Source organism: Scyliorhinus torazame, chromosome 3 (genome assembly GCF_047496885.1).
Source record: "Scyliorhinus torazame isolate Kashiwa2021f chromosome 3, sScyTor2.1, whole genome shotgun sequence".
Lineage (NCBI taxonomy): Eukaryota > Metazoa > Chordata > Chondrichthyes > Carcharhiniformes > Scyliorhinidae > Scyliorhinus > Scyliorhinus torazame.
The window spans coordinates 278,000,075-278,015,567 of NC_092709.1; the positions used below are offsets into that span (position 1 = coordinate 278,000,075).

At 47.1% G+C, this 15,493-nt stretch overlaps 1 protein-coding gene across 3 annotated transcripts in view; it reads left to right on the plus strand.

The window, feature by feature from the left end:
* The window catches only part of galt (galactose-1-phosphate uridylyltransferase), a 96,437-nt gene that overhangs the window by 52,395 nt on the left and 28,549 nt on the right, over nt 1-15,493 (plus strand). For 2 of the 3 annotated variants that reach the window (XM_072497284.1, XM_072497285.1), the window contains exon 7: nt 8,305-8,427. The exons of the other annotated variant lie outside the window; for it this stretch is intronic. In XM_072497284.1, the coding sequence (XP_072353385.1) occupies nt 8,305-8,427 (123 nt within the window). The remainder of the gene's footprint in view (nt 1-8,304; nt 8,428-15,493) is intronic. 3 annotated transcript variants of the gene reach the window in all.

A 15,493-nucleotide genomic window follows, 5' to 3' on the forward strand; every position in this document is an offset into this window, starting at 1 on the left:
CAACTCCTCCCCAAGCCCAAACAAAGAGACCAAGCCCCCATTCCTTAACAAAGAACAAAGAGCAAACCTGAAGCCGAAAAAGAAAGAAATGGCCCCAAACATAAGTTAACAACAGGATCATCACAGCATCTCCACCAAAGTTCAAACTCCACCTTCTCCTGCCAGTCCATTGTCTTTCACAAATTCTACCACCTCCTCCGCCGACCAAAGTACAATTCCCGGCCTTATTGGTCACCCACAGACGTGCCGGGTACAGTAACGCAAACTTCACCCCCTTCTTGTGGAGGACCGCTTTGAACTTGTTGTAACTCGCTCTCCTCTTGGCCAACTCTGCACCCAGGTCCTGGTATACTCTGATTTCACTGCCCTCCCAGGTGTAGCGTCTCTTCTGCCAGGCAATTATATATTTTTCAAATAAGTAGACCAAAACTGTACACTGTATTTTAGATGTGGGCACACATGGCTCTGTACAGCTGCTGCAAAACTTCCCTACTTTTATATTCCATTCCCCTTGAAGTAAGTGCCAACATTTCATGTGCCTACCCAATCACTTGCTGTACCTGCAGACTAACCTTTCATGATTCATGGACTAGGACACTTAAGAATCAGCAAGCAACAGCCGTGAGTGCCTACGCCCCTTGGTGCTAATGATGATTCCAAAGAAGGCTTTTCCTCCACCCTAGACACACTACTATCCAACATTCTTCAGGAAGATATGATCATCCTCCTTTGAGACTTCAATGCTAGGGTGGGAAAAGACTGCCAACTCTGGAAAGGAGCCATCAGAAAGGAAGGAGTTGGGAATTGCAACTTTAACAGTGTTTTCCTTCTCTGCAAATGCACGGAACACCAGCTTGTCATCTCCAACACACTGTTCCGCCAAAAAGACAAGTTCAAGACTTTCTGGAGGCATCCACAATCAAAGCACTGGTACATGATTGACTATGTCATCGTCTGCTCCCGAGACCAAAAGGATGCCCTCATCACCAAAGCAATAATCCCTGGCTCGTCCACTCCTCCAGGTCTATCAAACTCCACCAGAAGCAGTGGAAAATGAAGAAGCAACTCAGAAAAAAGATCAACATTGAGCGGCTTGAAGAGCCAAGCATGCGAGTGAACGTCCAACAATGTCTTCCCCAAAATCTCTAAAATGTTCATTCTAACGGAGTGGAGGAAAACTGGAAAAAGCTGAAGACAGTCATCATCTCGAGCTGTGAAGAATCTGTCGGCTACAAGACCACAAAACATCAAGACTGGTTGGATGATAATGACCACACCATCCAAGACCTCATCGACAAAAAGAGGAAAGCTCTCCGCGCCTGGTAAAACAGCATCAGCAGCAAGGGAAACAGGAGAACTCATCCAACAGCAAAGGTGGAGGTACAAAGCAGAACTAGGGAAATCCAGAACCAATAACGGACTGAGAAAGCAAAGGAGCTGCAACTCCTCGCTGACAAGCACACCACCCAGGACTTTTTCAGTGCCACCAAGGCAACATATGGATCCAACATCCTAGGCCTCAACAAGTGCGGAGTAAGGACTGAATCCTTTTGGAGACAGAGAAAACATGAGCCTTTGATGGAAATAACACTTCAAACCTCTCCTAAACCGTGATACAATCATAGGTGAGGATGTGTTAGTGCCACCAAGGCAACATATGGATCCAACATCCTCGGCCTCAAACAAGTGTGGAGTAAGGATGGAATCCTTTTGGAGACAGAGAAAACATGAGCCTTTGATGGAAAGAACACTTCAAACTTCTCCTAAACTGTGATACAATCATAGGTGAGGATGTGTTCGAGGAAATCCCTCAGTTCCCCATCAAAGATGATCTTGGACTCCCATCAAGCATGGAGGAAGTCAAAACCGCCATTAAACACAAAGAATGGAAAAGCTGCATGAGCGGACGGGATTCCAAGGGAAATTTTCAAACTTGGGGAAAAGATCACCAGTCATCTCCATCAGCTGCTCCTGAAAACCTGGGTCAGAGAAGCAGTCCTTGCTGACCTCAGGGATGCCTTCTTCGCCACTATCTTCAAGAAAGGGGACAAAGTGGACTGTTGTAACTACCGAGAAATCTCTCTACTCTCCATCGCCAGGAAGATATTGCCAAATCCTCGATAGCCGCCTTCTTCCAGTCTCTGAAGAAATTCTTCCAGAAAGCCTGTGTGGCTTCTGGCCAAACTGTGGAACAATGGATATGATTTTTACTGCTTGACAACTTCAAGAGAAATGCCAGGAGCAACAGCAACCACTCGACATGGCCTTCATCAATCGGACCAAGGCTTTTAACTCAGTCAATATGGGAGACCCTGTCGAGATCAATTGTCCAGAGAAATTCATCAACATCCTCCGACTCCTCTACGGTAAGATGTCAGCGACAGTCCTCACCAATGGAAATAAGACAGAAATCTTCGAGGTCAAGACTGGAGTCCAGCAGGGATGTGTCATAGCCCATACCCTTTTTCTCCATCTTCATCGCTGCCATCCTCCACCTTATCAAGAGCAAGTTTCCCAGTGGAGTGGGCATTGTCTACAGGATGGATGAAATACTTTCCAACCTCAACTGATTGAAATCCAAGAAGTAAACAACACTGACATCGCTTGTGGAACTGCAGTATGCGGATGACAACACCAGCATCGAGGCCATGATCATCCAAAACCAGCTCTGCTGGGCCAGACATATGCTTAGGCTGCCAGAGTCCCGATGGTCAAAGCAAATCTTCTTTGTCGACGTCTAGGAAGGTTCCCGAACAAGAGGAGGACAAAGGAAGTGCTTCAAAGACACCTTGAAGGCTTATCTCAAGAAATTCAACATAGCTGATATAGACTGGGAGACATGAGCTCAGAAGAGACCTGCTTGGAGGAATTTCCTGATTGAAGGGACGCAACTCTTCGAGAATACCCGACAGCAAGAGCAGGTCCGGAAAAGCAGCCTGAGAAAGGACGGCCAGCGATCTTGACGACCAATCCTACCTCCTGGAAACACCTGCCAAGTGTGCGGGTGGAGATATGACTCTCTGATCATCAGCCACACAAGGACCCACAGACCCCATAACCAGTGACACAGAGTTTCCCAGGTGGGTAATCATACTCGTTAGTGAGTGATCGCCGAAGAAGACCAGGATACCCAGATCCCACTGTAGCACTGAGTTCTGAAATCTCTCTTCATAGAAGTAATATGCTGCTTTTCTATTCTCTCTGCCAAAGTGGACAAGGTCACATTTGCCCACATGATACTCCATCTGCCAAATTTTTGCCCATTCCCTTAACCTGTCCATATCCCTTTATAGAGTCTCGACCTCTAGACAACTTACTTAAATACCAGCCTTGGTGTCATTGGCAAATTTAGTTGCCATACACTCAGTCCCTTCATCCAAGTCATTGATGAATATTGTAAATAGTTGAGGCCCCAGCACTGATCCCTGTGCACTCCACTAGTTACAGCTTACCAACCAAATATGACCCATTTAACCCAGCTGGGTTTGGGTGGCTCCAGATTGACTCTTGGGCAAGTCTGAAATGCCAGATTCCATTAAAATTAATAAAGGAACAGAAATAGTCCTGCATAGACTGACAAATAGAAACGTATTCCATTTTAATGGTCTTGATGAGAAACCTAGAAAATCTCCCCACCCCGAAAATTACAATTCTTCACTTTGTTATATTTCTCTCCATGTGAGAAAGTGAGTGATGATTTGACTAGATCTGCTGGTGCGAAAGGGCTATGGTAATTCCATTGCAGGGGAATGTGTACTCATTCTCCTGAAATTAAATGCAGATCCCTCATAGATTGCGTGTGATGCACCTGGATATCTTCATGTTGGCACAGACCCTGAGTGCACCTGGATATCATCATACATAGGAAATTACTCACTTCAAAGTCTCGAGTTTAATTTAACGGATCCACGTGTAGCCTTTTTGGGTGAGTGTTAAATTTCTGAGGAAAGAAGCTATAGAATTCATCGAAGTAAATTTAACAGGATGTTGAAGGAAAATATAAAACAACAAAATTAATAAAAGATTATGCTTGCAAATAAATTATTTTCTTTAAGTAACGTTCTAGTCTTTCTTAATTGTACGATTTGTTTTATACCACCACTCCCGCTGGCATTTTAACCTGCTTTCTTTAAAAATTAAGTGTATATCCTTTCACAGCCAAATGGCCTGAATTTCATGCTGCCCACTGTCTGATTTTCAGGCAGGGTTGGAGTAAAAGGAGCGTGAATTTGAAGAAATTGACTCCCTCTGGGTTTCTGTCTGCCCTGACCTCACAGCAATTTTACACTGGAAAGGGCAGGATTTCAGATGAGCCTCCCACACTTGCCCCTCTTGAGGTCCTTAAGTGGCCAATAATTAGAACATAGAACATTACAGCGCAGGACAGGCCCTTCGGCCCTCGATGTTGCGCCGACCTGTGAAAACACTCTAAAGCCCATCTACACTATTCCCTTAATTGGCCACTTAAGGGCAGTTTCCTGCCCAGCCTCAATTTTCAGGCTGGTGGGTGTTGTATGGTGTGTGTGCCTGCATGGCATTTTTACGTAATAGTGCTAGGGAGACTAGGGAATAGCACTGCCCATCATATGATGTATAGGGTCACATATACCCCGTGGTTAGCACTGCTGCCTCACAGTGCCAGGGACCAGGGTTCAATTCCGACCTTGGGTGATTGCCTGTGTGGAGTTTGCACATTCTCCGCGAGTCTGCGTGGGTTTCCTCCGGGTGCTCCGGTTTCCTCCCAGAGTCCAAAGATGTGCTGGCCATGCTAAATTGTCCCTTAGTGTCCATTGATGTGCAGTTTAAGTGGGGTTACAGGGATAAGGCGGGGCAAGGTGCCTAGGTAGGGTGCTCTTTCAGAGGGTCGGTGCAGACTCAATAGGCCGAATGGCCTGCTTCATTTTCAAAAGAAATTTAGATTTTTTCCAATTAAGGAGCAGGGTAGCATGGCCAGTCCCCGTACCCTGCACATCTTTGGGTTGTGGGGTGAGGTCCATGGAGGCACAGGGAGAATGTGCAAACTGCACACAGACAGTGACCCGGGACCGGGATCGAACCAGGGTCCTCGGCACTGTGAGGCAGCAGTGCTAACCACTGGGCCACCGTGCTGCCTCAAAGATGAACGATATATGGTTCTTGTTTAAGCATAAGTCTCAAGATCTCATAATTGAAATGTCAAATGAACCTATAATGCAACAGTGGGAGGGGTTACCGGCATGGGGGAAGCCCAAAAATTAATGATTTTAGATCTTGGGAGGAAGGGGCGGGCTGGTGGGCACCGCCATCAGAAGCCCCTTTCTGACTTTGGGCTCCATCCCCATAAGGTCCGGTGGCTGCTGGACTCCATTTCCCCCCCACCCCCGCCCTCTCTCCCGAAACCCCAAACGCCCAAGTTCCACTCCGCCTCAGGCCTACACTAGAAGCCCCAGAACTTACCTTTCTATCCGCTCCCGAGATTTAGGCTCCTGCCTGTTGAAGGACTTCCTCTTCTGCCCATTGCAGCTCCTGCCACTGCAGGGACTAGAGAGTTGCTGGCCAATCAGATTGGCCACTAGTTACCTAAGACAGGATTTCCTCCCGAGTGAGGGGTGGACATCATGCCTGCAGCCAATAAACGCTCCTTCATGTATGAAATGTCTATGTGGCAGTAGGAGTCAGCAGAGGTATGTTCCTTGCAGACTCTTCGGATGGCGGGAAGGGAAATCCCACCATCTGAAATATTCAGACCCTGTCAGTTCTCTGCAGATAAAGCTGAATGACAAGATGTGACAATGACTTGGGATCAAATCTTCTCATTTTTTTTGGCACAGTGGCACAGCAGGTGGGAAAAATGGCATGGAAGCCATCGGTTCGAGGCTTACTTAAAAAAAGGTTAAGGGGTGGATCTCAATCAGAGCCCACCCCACCAGCAACTTAATTTTTAAAAGATCAGAGCGCACTTTAAAAAATAAAAATAGAATAGCCACCCCTCACGGAACAACCCCCACCTCCCCCGCAGGCAATGCGGGGGGAGGGAGGCACTGCCAGGGTAAGGCTCAGAAATTACCCTCCACCCTGGAGGATATACTCAGCTGCGCACATCGTGTGGTTCTTCTCAGCAGGTGCATGTTGTGGGGGGACCTGTCGTGATTCACTTTGGCGTGCCCTTAAACCAACGTGAAGGACAATCAAACTGGGTGAGGTACTATCAGGCGTAAAGGCCTGATAATTAGATTTAAAAGGTCCAATGTCAGGTTTCCCATAGCGACATTGGTGGTTGGGGGGGGGGGGGGGGGGGGGTGCAGGGGTAATAGGAATGGGGAATCCTGTTGTAGGACTCAAAGTGGATTTTCCCACGCCCGCCGCCGATCCTGCTCCTGGAAACGGGTGCGGGAAATCCTCCCCCCCCCCCCCCCCCCCCCCCCCCGCCCAACCCGGGTCTTGACCATGTCATAATCTGACTGGAAATTTACCATTTGGGAACTTATCACCATAGTTGGAGTGCTGATAATCTTCTGGCACAGCTCTATACATCGAAACATACATAGAAAATAGAAGAACGAGGAGGCCATTCGGCCTATCGAGCCTGCACTGCCATTCATTATGATCATGGCTGATCCTCAAGTTCAATATTCTGATCCCGCCTTCCCCCCCATATCCTTTGATTCCTTTAGATCCAAGAGTTATATCTAATTCCTTCTTGAAATGACACAATGATTTCGCCTCAACTACTTTCTGTGGTAGTGAATTCCACAGATGCACCACTCTGGGTGAAGACATTTCTCCTCACCTCAGTCCTAAATGGTTTACCTCTTATCCTCAAACTATGAACCCTAGTTCTAGACTCCCCCACCATGGGGAACATTCTTTCTGAATCTACCCGGCCTAATCCTGTTAGAATTTTATAAGTTTCTATGAGATCCCCCCTCACTCTTCTAAACTCCAGTGAATATAATCCTAACTGATTTAGTCTCTCCTCATATGACAGTCCTGCCATCCCAGGAATCAGCCTGGTAAACGTTTGCTGCACTCCCTCCATAGCTGGAACATCCTTCCTCAGATGAGGACACTAAAACTGCACACAATGCTCCAGGTGTGGCCTCATGCATTTGATGTAGTCTACTTGAATTTCAGCAAGGCTTTTGATAAGTTCCCACATGGGAGACTGACAGTGAAGTGAAGAGTCCATGGGATCCAAGGAAATTTGGCGAATTGGCTGAGTGGCAGGAAGCATGGGTTGATGGTCGAGGGGTGTTTTTCTGACTGGAAGCCTACGTCCAGTGGGGTCCTGCAGGGATCAGTATTGGGACCCTTGATGTTTGTGATTGATATAAATGATTTAGATATGAATGTACGAAGGTTAATCAGTGAGTTTGTGGATGTTAAGAAAATTGGTGGGGTGGTAAATAGTGAGGAGATTACAGGAGGATATAGACGGGCTGGTCAGATGGGCTGATCAGTGACAAATGGAATTCAATCTGGATAAGTGTGAGGTGATGCACTTGGACAGGACTAACAAGGCAAGAGAATACATGATAAACGACAGGACCCTGGGAAGCACCGAGGATCAGAGGAATCTTGGTGTGCATGCACACCAGTCCCTTAAGGCAGCAGAGTAGGTTGATACAGTGGTTAAGATGGCATATAGTATACTTGTCTTTATTACCGAGGCATAGAGTTTAAGAGCAGGGAGGTTATGCTGGAACTGTACAAATGTTAGGTAGGCTGAGAGTATTGAGTGCAGTTCTGTAATCCACTTTATAGGAGGGATGTGATAGTACTGGAAAGGGTGCAAAGGACTTTTACCAGGATGTTTCCCGGGCTGCAGAGTGTTAGTTATGAAGAGAGATTGGATAGACTTGGATTGTTTTCCTTGGAGCAGAAGAGACTGTGAGGGGTGCATAATTGAGATGTATAAAACTATGAGGAGCATTGATAGAGTAGACAGGAACAAACGTTTCCCCTTGGTAGAGGGATCATAGATTTAAGCTAAATGGCAGGAGGTTTAAAGGAGTGTGATGAAAAACGATTTTATCCAGAGGGTGGTGGGAGTCTGGAACTTGCTCCCTGAAAGGGTGGTGGAGGCAGAGACCCACATAACATTTAAGAAGTATTTAATTGTGTACTTGTGATCTCAAGGCATACAAGGCTAAGTGCTGGAAAATGGGATTACAATGGTTAGGTGGTTGTTGTATATTTTTATGAAGAACCTAAATGTCAATGATCAAGTTAGTTGGTTCTGTTTGTCTTCAGACATCTTCACAAGCTAACATATTTCAGATCTGTTGTTTGGTTTCACAGGGGAATTATTTTTACATCTTTCAGGTATGGGCCAGTACTTTTCTTCCCAATGAGCCAAGACTAGCTGATCAGACACAACGGGACCATTACAACTCCCACCGGGTGCCAATGCTCTTGGAGTATGCCAAGTTAGAATCTCAAAAAAAGGTTGGTTTTAATGTCTTGATAAAATGCTATTCATACTTAAAATCTGTCTTTATTTTGTTAGGTGTGACTTTACGTGTAGATTTCCTTCACTTTATTTACTGTTATAATAAAGAGGCTCAGAGAATGAATAGAGCACACTTGTGTAGTGACTTTCATTCCAGGAACAAGAGCATTTTGCTACGTAATTTAAGTATGTTTGTAAATTGTTCTACTCACCATGCCTTTCCTGTTTCTAGGCTTTTGTCATGGGTTACTTCAGCTGTTGCCTCCCTGCGTGTGTTCATTTTGACTAAGTGTGAAATGCAGTAATTGTTTGTCGTAAGCCTTTTGGTTGGACCGCGTTTTGTTTCTACTATTTAAAAAATATATATACAAATGTCTATGCTGAAAGAAAACCTGAATGTTTATTTACCCATCTCCAACTGCTTTGGGTCACCATGCAGGTGATTTGCTCTTAGGTCTTAAACCAACTCCACTGTATAACTGGTGAGTAGGCAATACATGAGGATTCTTCCCTGGATTACTTGGAACTCTGTTTCCTCATCTCCTCTTGTGAAAACCAACCTTTTAATGTTTTTCACCCTCAGTGGACAGCTTGCTGTGAGGGACCCCTGCTCTTTATTTTTTGCGCTGTCTGCAAAATGCTGCTTTTTATTCCGAGATACGTTTCTGCAGATTCTAGATATTTTCTGATCGTGAGGACATTCATGTGTACATTTAAAGGGTGTCCTTCCTTTTTAAAAAAATAAATAGGAAGTGCTTGTGTGCCATTGCTACATTGATAAATTATTTGACACTAATTTGACCCTAACTTCCTTCACAATAAATTAGTTACTAACTGATGTGAAGTCCAGATTTAGTCGCCGAAGTGCTGGTCTATTACAAGCCTGTGCTCAATCAGAAATCAATTGCTAATTTAAATGGACAGATTACTTCTGTAATTGGATCATGGTCTTCTCGCTGAATCAGCTAACGTGGATGTAATCCGATCCACTAAATTAGATACTTTTTTTTACAGGAGAAATAATATTTATTATTTAATGTAATATAGTTATGAAATAGAAGAGGCGCATGTCATTCGTGGCATTGGCTCAGTTAGTATGGATTGTGTGGAAAAACATGAAGAAAAACTTGCATTTGTTCAGCTTCAACTCCTTTCATTCTGACAGAAAGGAACTGAAGGCACACATTTCAGAGCAAGCTAAACTTCCTTTCGGATATTTTAATTCCTTCTGAAAAGGGCTGTAGTGTTTCGGCAACAAAGTCAAAAATTAAGCGACTCATTTAAGAATATGGAATTTTTGGTGGAGAATGCTGATTTGTTAATGGTCTTTGGGATTGTATACATTTTTCAACTTAAAATGGCAATCACTCAACGGTGCAGGAGACGATTTCTCCCAAGTATTTACGTGCAAACAACGATACAGTTATAACATTTATAAGAAGTTCAAAGATTTTAATGCCTTGCATCTGTTCAAGAAACTAGTTTCCTTTTTAAGCCAGCTGGGTATCTCCAAACCATATTACTGAAATTCACACAGACAGGGCGACCTGGAATTTCCTGAAAAGTTTAAGATGCTGAAAAAATTAAGAGCACGGTGAAATGCAGATTTTTGGCACAAAATACTGAGGAAATTCTGGTGTCCATGACCTGTATCTGATTTGTATACTGCTTTCAAATTTTTGCACTTTTTTCATAACGATTCCGTAAAATCTTCACTGACACTCTCAACCAACAGAGTCCTACCCCCATGTAAAAGTGCATTGTACACTAATATTCTAAATTTACATCAGTTCTGAACAGGCTACAAAGTTACACCTAAAATATTCTGCGCAACAGTACCCAAATTATATTTCTGGTGTTTTAGGATGATTTCTCTTTGTCAATAACTATTTTACCTCTCCGCATTGAGACCTGCGGGATATTTTCTGTATCTACATTTTTGTGGCATCAAAAATGTTTTTAAAATTGAAAAAGTGCCATGATTGCTTTTTCTTCAGCATTTCTGCTGGATTTTTCATTTCAATGGGCCGGATTTTACGGTGTTTTATGGTGGCGGAGGCGCCTGTCATTAGTCTGCGGCGGGATCTTTTGGTCACGCCTCTATCAATAGGGTCTCCCGTTGTTTGCATCCCTGCCCCCAGGGAACTTGTGGTGGGGGTTGGCTGTCGGCGAGACCGAAGATCCCACTGGCGTGAATGGCCGGAAGATTACGACCAATGTGTGCAAAAGCGATTTGCAGGAAATTTCTACACAACCTGCCAATTATTTTGTTAAATATTCCTGGCCCGGAGCCTTTGTTTGCCTGGAATGGAGATGATTTAGTTGAAAACCATGAGTTGACTTCATAACAGTCATTGCATTTCAACAAGTAATACATTGTCTAAAGCATTTTAACATATTTTGATATGGTAAAAGCTGGATGAGTGCAAGTAGTGACAAATGCTGATCGATGAATAGTACATTTCCAACATTTTCTATTTTAATTCTGTAGGGTGTAATTTAATTTTATATTGCTCACAGAGAATAAGAATGATTCAGATTGTGAGTTCATGCTCTGTAGTAAGTGGTGAAGTTGTATTGTTGAGGAAGGGAAGTGTCAAGAGAGTTTCACTGTCGCTTTCAGATGTGGACCAAACAGAAGGGAGTGCGCTAATTTAAAAGTCCTACAGGTAACTGCGTCCATGAAATATGTAATCTCTAAATGCTTAGTGCTGACGTTCGTTGTTTTAGATTTAGTAGCTTCCATGCCTAACGATGCATGAGGCAGCTTATCATGAGTCAATAAATTATCTGTCCGCCAGCAGAGAAAGAGTCAAGCTAATCTTCAGTAAAGAAGAATTACATTTTTATCCCATTTCTGTGAAATGTGTAGTGGTCTTTAAGTTGTCAGAAGCGACCAAAGAATGTACATTGAGACGAGAAACAAACGCCACTGCAAGTCAGTACTTGTAACCTGCTTGACCCTAAGATGCTGGAAAATACCAAATCTGGTAACAACACATGCACGCAGACTGCTTTCCACTTTTGATCTCTTATCTGACTGAGTCGTTTTAGGTTCTTGATTTTAAACTGTGGGAACCATTACCAAAGGTTTTGTTTGAAATAGTACAGCTGATGCTCTCCTTCCACCACCTTAATGATTTTGACAGATTTCTTACCAGCAGAAACACTGGGGGCGATTCTCCGATATTGAGGCTAAGTGTTTGCGCCGTCGTGAACGCCGTCGCGTTTCACAACGGCGCAAACAGGGCCCAGACATGACCTATTCTGGCCCCCACAGGGGGCCAGCACGGCGCTGGAGCGGTTCACGCTGCTCCAGCGTCCTTACGCGGCGCCAAATGGGCGCCGTGCCAACCCACGCATGCGCAGTTGGGGCAGCCCAATCCTGCGCATGCGCAGTTGGGCCGCGCCAGCCTGCGCATGCGTGGGGAACGTCTTACGTACGCCGGCCCCTCACCAACAAGGAGCCAGTGTTCTGGGGCCGCGCGCGGAAGGAGGTAGGCCCGGGAGGGGGGGGGGGGGGTGTGGGGAGAGGCCAGCCCGCCGATCGGTGGGCCCCGACCGCGGGCCAGACCTCATCGGAGGCCACCCCGGTGAAGGAGCCCCCCCCTCCCCCCCCCCCCCCCCCCCCCCCCCCCCACCGGCCACCCCCCCCAGCGTTCCTGCCGGCAGCGACCAAGGGTGGACGGCACCGGTGGGGACCTTTTCGTGTCGTAGCGGCCGCTCTGCCCATCCGGCCGGAGAATCGCCGCTCGCCGGTTCTCCGAGCGGCCCGGTGCGAATCGCGCACCACTGGTTTCCGGGGGGTGGGAGAATCGCGTGCGGGTGTCGGGGCGGCGTGGCGCAATTCGCGCGGCGCCCCGGCGATTCACCCACCCGGCGTGGGGGGGTGGAAAATAGTGCCCATAACATACCGTTTGCGCCTTCCTGTTTTTATTTTGGTCTTTTTAAGGACGATCGACAACCCTCCCCCCAACAACTTGCCACCATTTTGTTTAATTGATAAAACATTAAAGCGAACTTGTTTTAATTATTCTTGTATCTGTTCATCATGTGGTGAGGAATTATTGTGACATCTCCATAGTGTGTGATTTTGTCGTATAGGTAGATAACATCTTGGGTGCTGATGTATTTTAGTTGTAGTGTGTGGGCCTGCTACAGTAAAATTCACAATGATTTGAAATGTGATTGTTTACTGAAAGTGGCTGAATTTTTGAGCCACGTTTGTGTCGTAACCCTTTCCCCCTTTAATTGGATATATCTTTTTAATTATGAGCATTGAAAAGTTTCTGACATATCAATATCGTTTAACTTTTTTTGAATGAATTTTAAGGCACTGAGGATAATTATCTCTACCAACATGATCTTTGTATATAACTTTGAAAATAAAATTCCACCAAGAAAATAATTGCTCCAGCGTTGCTGACTCTGTGACACAGACCACAGCCGGGATTCTCTGTTTGGGAGTCTAAGTGCTCCCGCTATCGGAGAATCGCTATGGTCTCCAATGGCGCTAGGAGCAGGACCCGGAATGCGAATCTCTCCCCATTACCATGGTAAGTCATGCACGTGGGAGAGCTTGACGGTTTCTGGTGGAATCCGGTATCGGGCCACCATTTTGATTGGGTGGCCAGATACCATGGTCTGCTGGCATGCCCCGCTCCCACCCACAAAGCAAATCCTGCCCCCCCCCTCCCCCCCACTGACCAGTAGGGGCATCCCTCCCCTCCAATCATGACAAAGGGTCACCCCCCCCCCACAGCATGCGGGTGATCTGACCCCCCCAGGAGACCACACCACCAGCAGACCCCCCCATCTAGATCCCCCAACAGAGACCCCTCAAAAGACCCCCTCCATCAGACACCCACATTCTTCCACCTTCCCCCATCAGAGACCGACCCCCCCTCCCCACAGCATGCGGGTGATCTGACCCCCCCAGGAGACCACACCACCAGCAGACCCCCCCATCTAGATCCCCCAACAGAGACCCCTCAAAAGACCCCCTCCATCAGACACCCACATTCTTCCACCTTCCCCCATCAGAGACCGACGCCCCCTCCCCAAAAGACACCCCCATCAGTCACGCCTGCCTGAAACCTGAATCACTGCATTTTCGCTTACCTTTCCCGAACATCTGCTGCCTCTGACAAAAGTGTTTAAAACACCAGCTGTGACAAGCGTCAGAAGCTTCTTCGGAAGCCAGGTACACTTCAAAGGCTTCAAATACCTTGACAGCCTTTGAACTGCAAAACGTCCATTTAATTTCAAACCGCAATACATTTCACCAGTTAATGATTGACTGTTTTATTGGTCCAAACACAGCTGCTAAGGGGGTTTGTTTCTTTGGGCGGGATTCTCCGACCCCCTGCCGGATCGGAGAATTGCCGGGGGGCTGCGTGAATCCCGCCCCGACCGGAGAATTCGGCGCCAGAGATTCGTCGGGGGCGGGAATCGCACCGCGCCGGTCGGCGCCCCCCCCTCCCCTGGCGATTCTCCGGCCTGCGATGGGCCAAAGTTCCACTGCTGTCATGCCAGCCCTGCTGGCAGGAATTAAACCACCTCTCTTACCGGTGGGACTGGCGGCGTGGGTGGGCTCTGGGGTCCTGGGGGGGCGCGGGGCTATCTGGCCCCGGGGGGCGCCCCCACGGTTGCCTGGCCTGCGATCGGGGCCCACCGATCCACGGGCGGGCCTGTGCCGTGGGGGCACTCTTTTACTATGCGTCGGCCGTGTAGGTCTCCGCTATGGTCGACGCGTAGGAACCCCCCCCTGCGCATGCACGGGGATCACGTCAGCAGCCGCTGACGCTCCCGCGCATGCATGGACTTCCGCGTGGCCCCAAGGCCTTTCCCGCTGGGCGGCGGGGCGCAAACCACTCCGGGGTGGGCCTAGCCCCTAAAGGTGTGGAGGATTCCGCACCCATGGGGCGGCCCGACGCCGGAGTGGTTCACGCCACTCCGTCCCGCCGGGACCCCCGCCCCACTGGGTAGGGGAGAATCCCGCCCTTTATCTTTCACGGTTGAATGCATCTCATGTACCCTCCATTGATGCTAACCACAATGTTTGTAAACACTCTTGCTATGATTGACAGATCCTCACCACATCAAAAGGAGATAAGTTCTTTCACTTCTTTTTCACAGTGGGGGACGGAAGATGTCCCTTTCCTGTTCCTACTTGTCAGCGGGGGTTGGGTGGGGGGGGGCAGTATTTGCATTATGGGGGGGGAGCGGGACCTTCCATTGGACGTTGGGCAACGCACCTCAGTTATGCTCCAACCCACTTGACCCACCTCCGGAGTCCACTGCACGTGGGCCAAGCTTGGGCATCAAAGCCCACCTGGTGGATTTCCCGCTGTTCGGGTGGGAACATAATGGGGGTGAGAGACTCTGCGTTCAAGCCCGTTAATGACATTAAAATTTACTTAAATGCTTGCTGTGCATCCTCAGACCGACGGGAGGCGGGTAGCGTGCTGAGGATGTCGACAGGGGATCGAATCTTCACAACGGCGCTAAACCCATTTTTCCTTGACGCTTCATTCATTGCTGGATCAGGATTCCCGATCGCACCTGTGGGTAACGGAGAATCCCGGCCCATTTGTATGAAGCTGTTAGGTGTCTTTTTCACTATCTCTTAAATCTTTTCAGTGAAGGCACAGTGGATAGATTATTATTTAAGTTGTGTGTTGCTGTCATCATTAGCTAGAAATAATTATTTTAAATAATTATGCATTTGATCCATGATTTTTATGTAGCTTTTTAATTTTCATGGATATCTACTGTGATCAATTATTTTAAAATACATTTCTCCGGTGCCTCAGAAGCAGTTTTGATGTCTTTATATCGCTGCATTTTATATGGTAGAAACCAATGCGGCACGTAGCACAGTGGTTAGCACTGTGGCTTCACAGCGCCAGCATCACGGGTTTGATTCCTGCTTGGGTCGCTGTCTGTGCGGAGTCTGCAAGTTCCCCCCTGCCTGCGTGGGTTTCCTCCGGGTGCTCCGATTTCCTCCCACAAGTCCCGAAAGACGTGCTGTTAAGCGATTTGGACATTCTGAATTCTCCC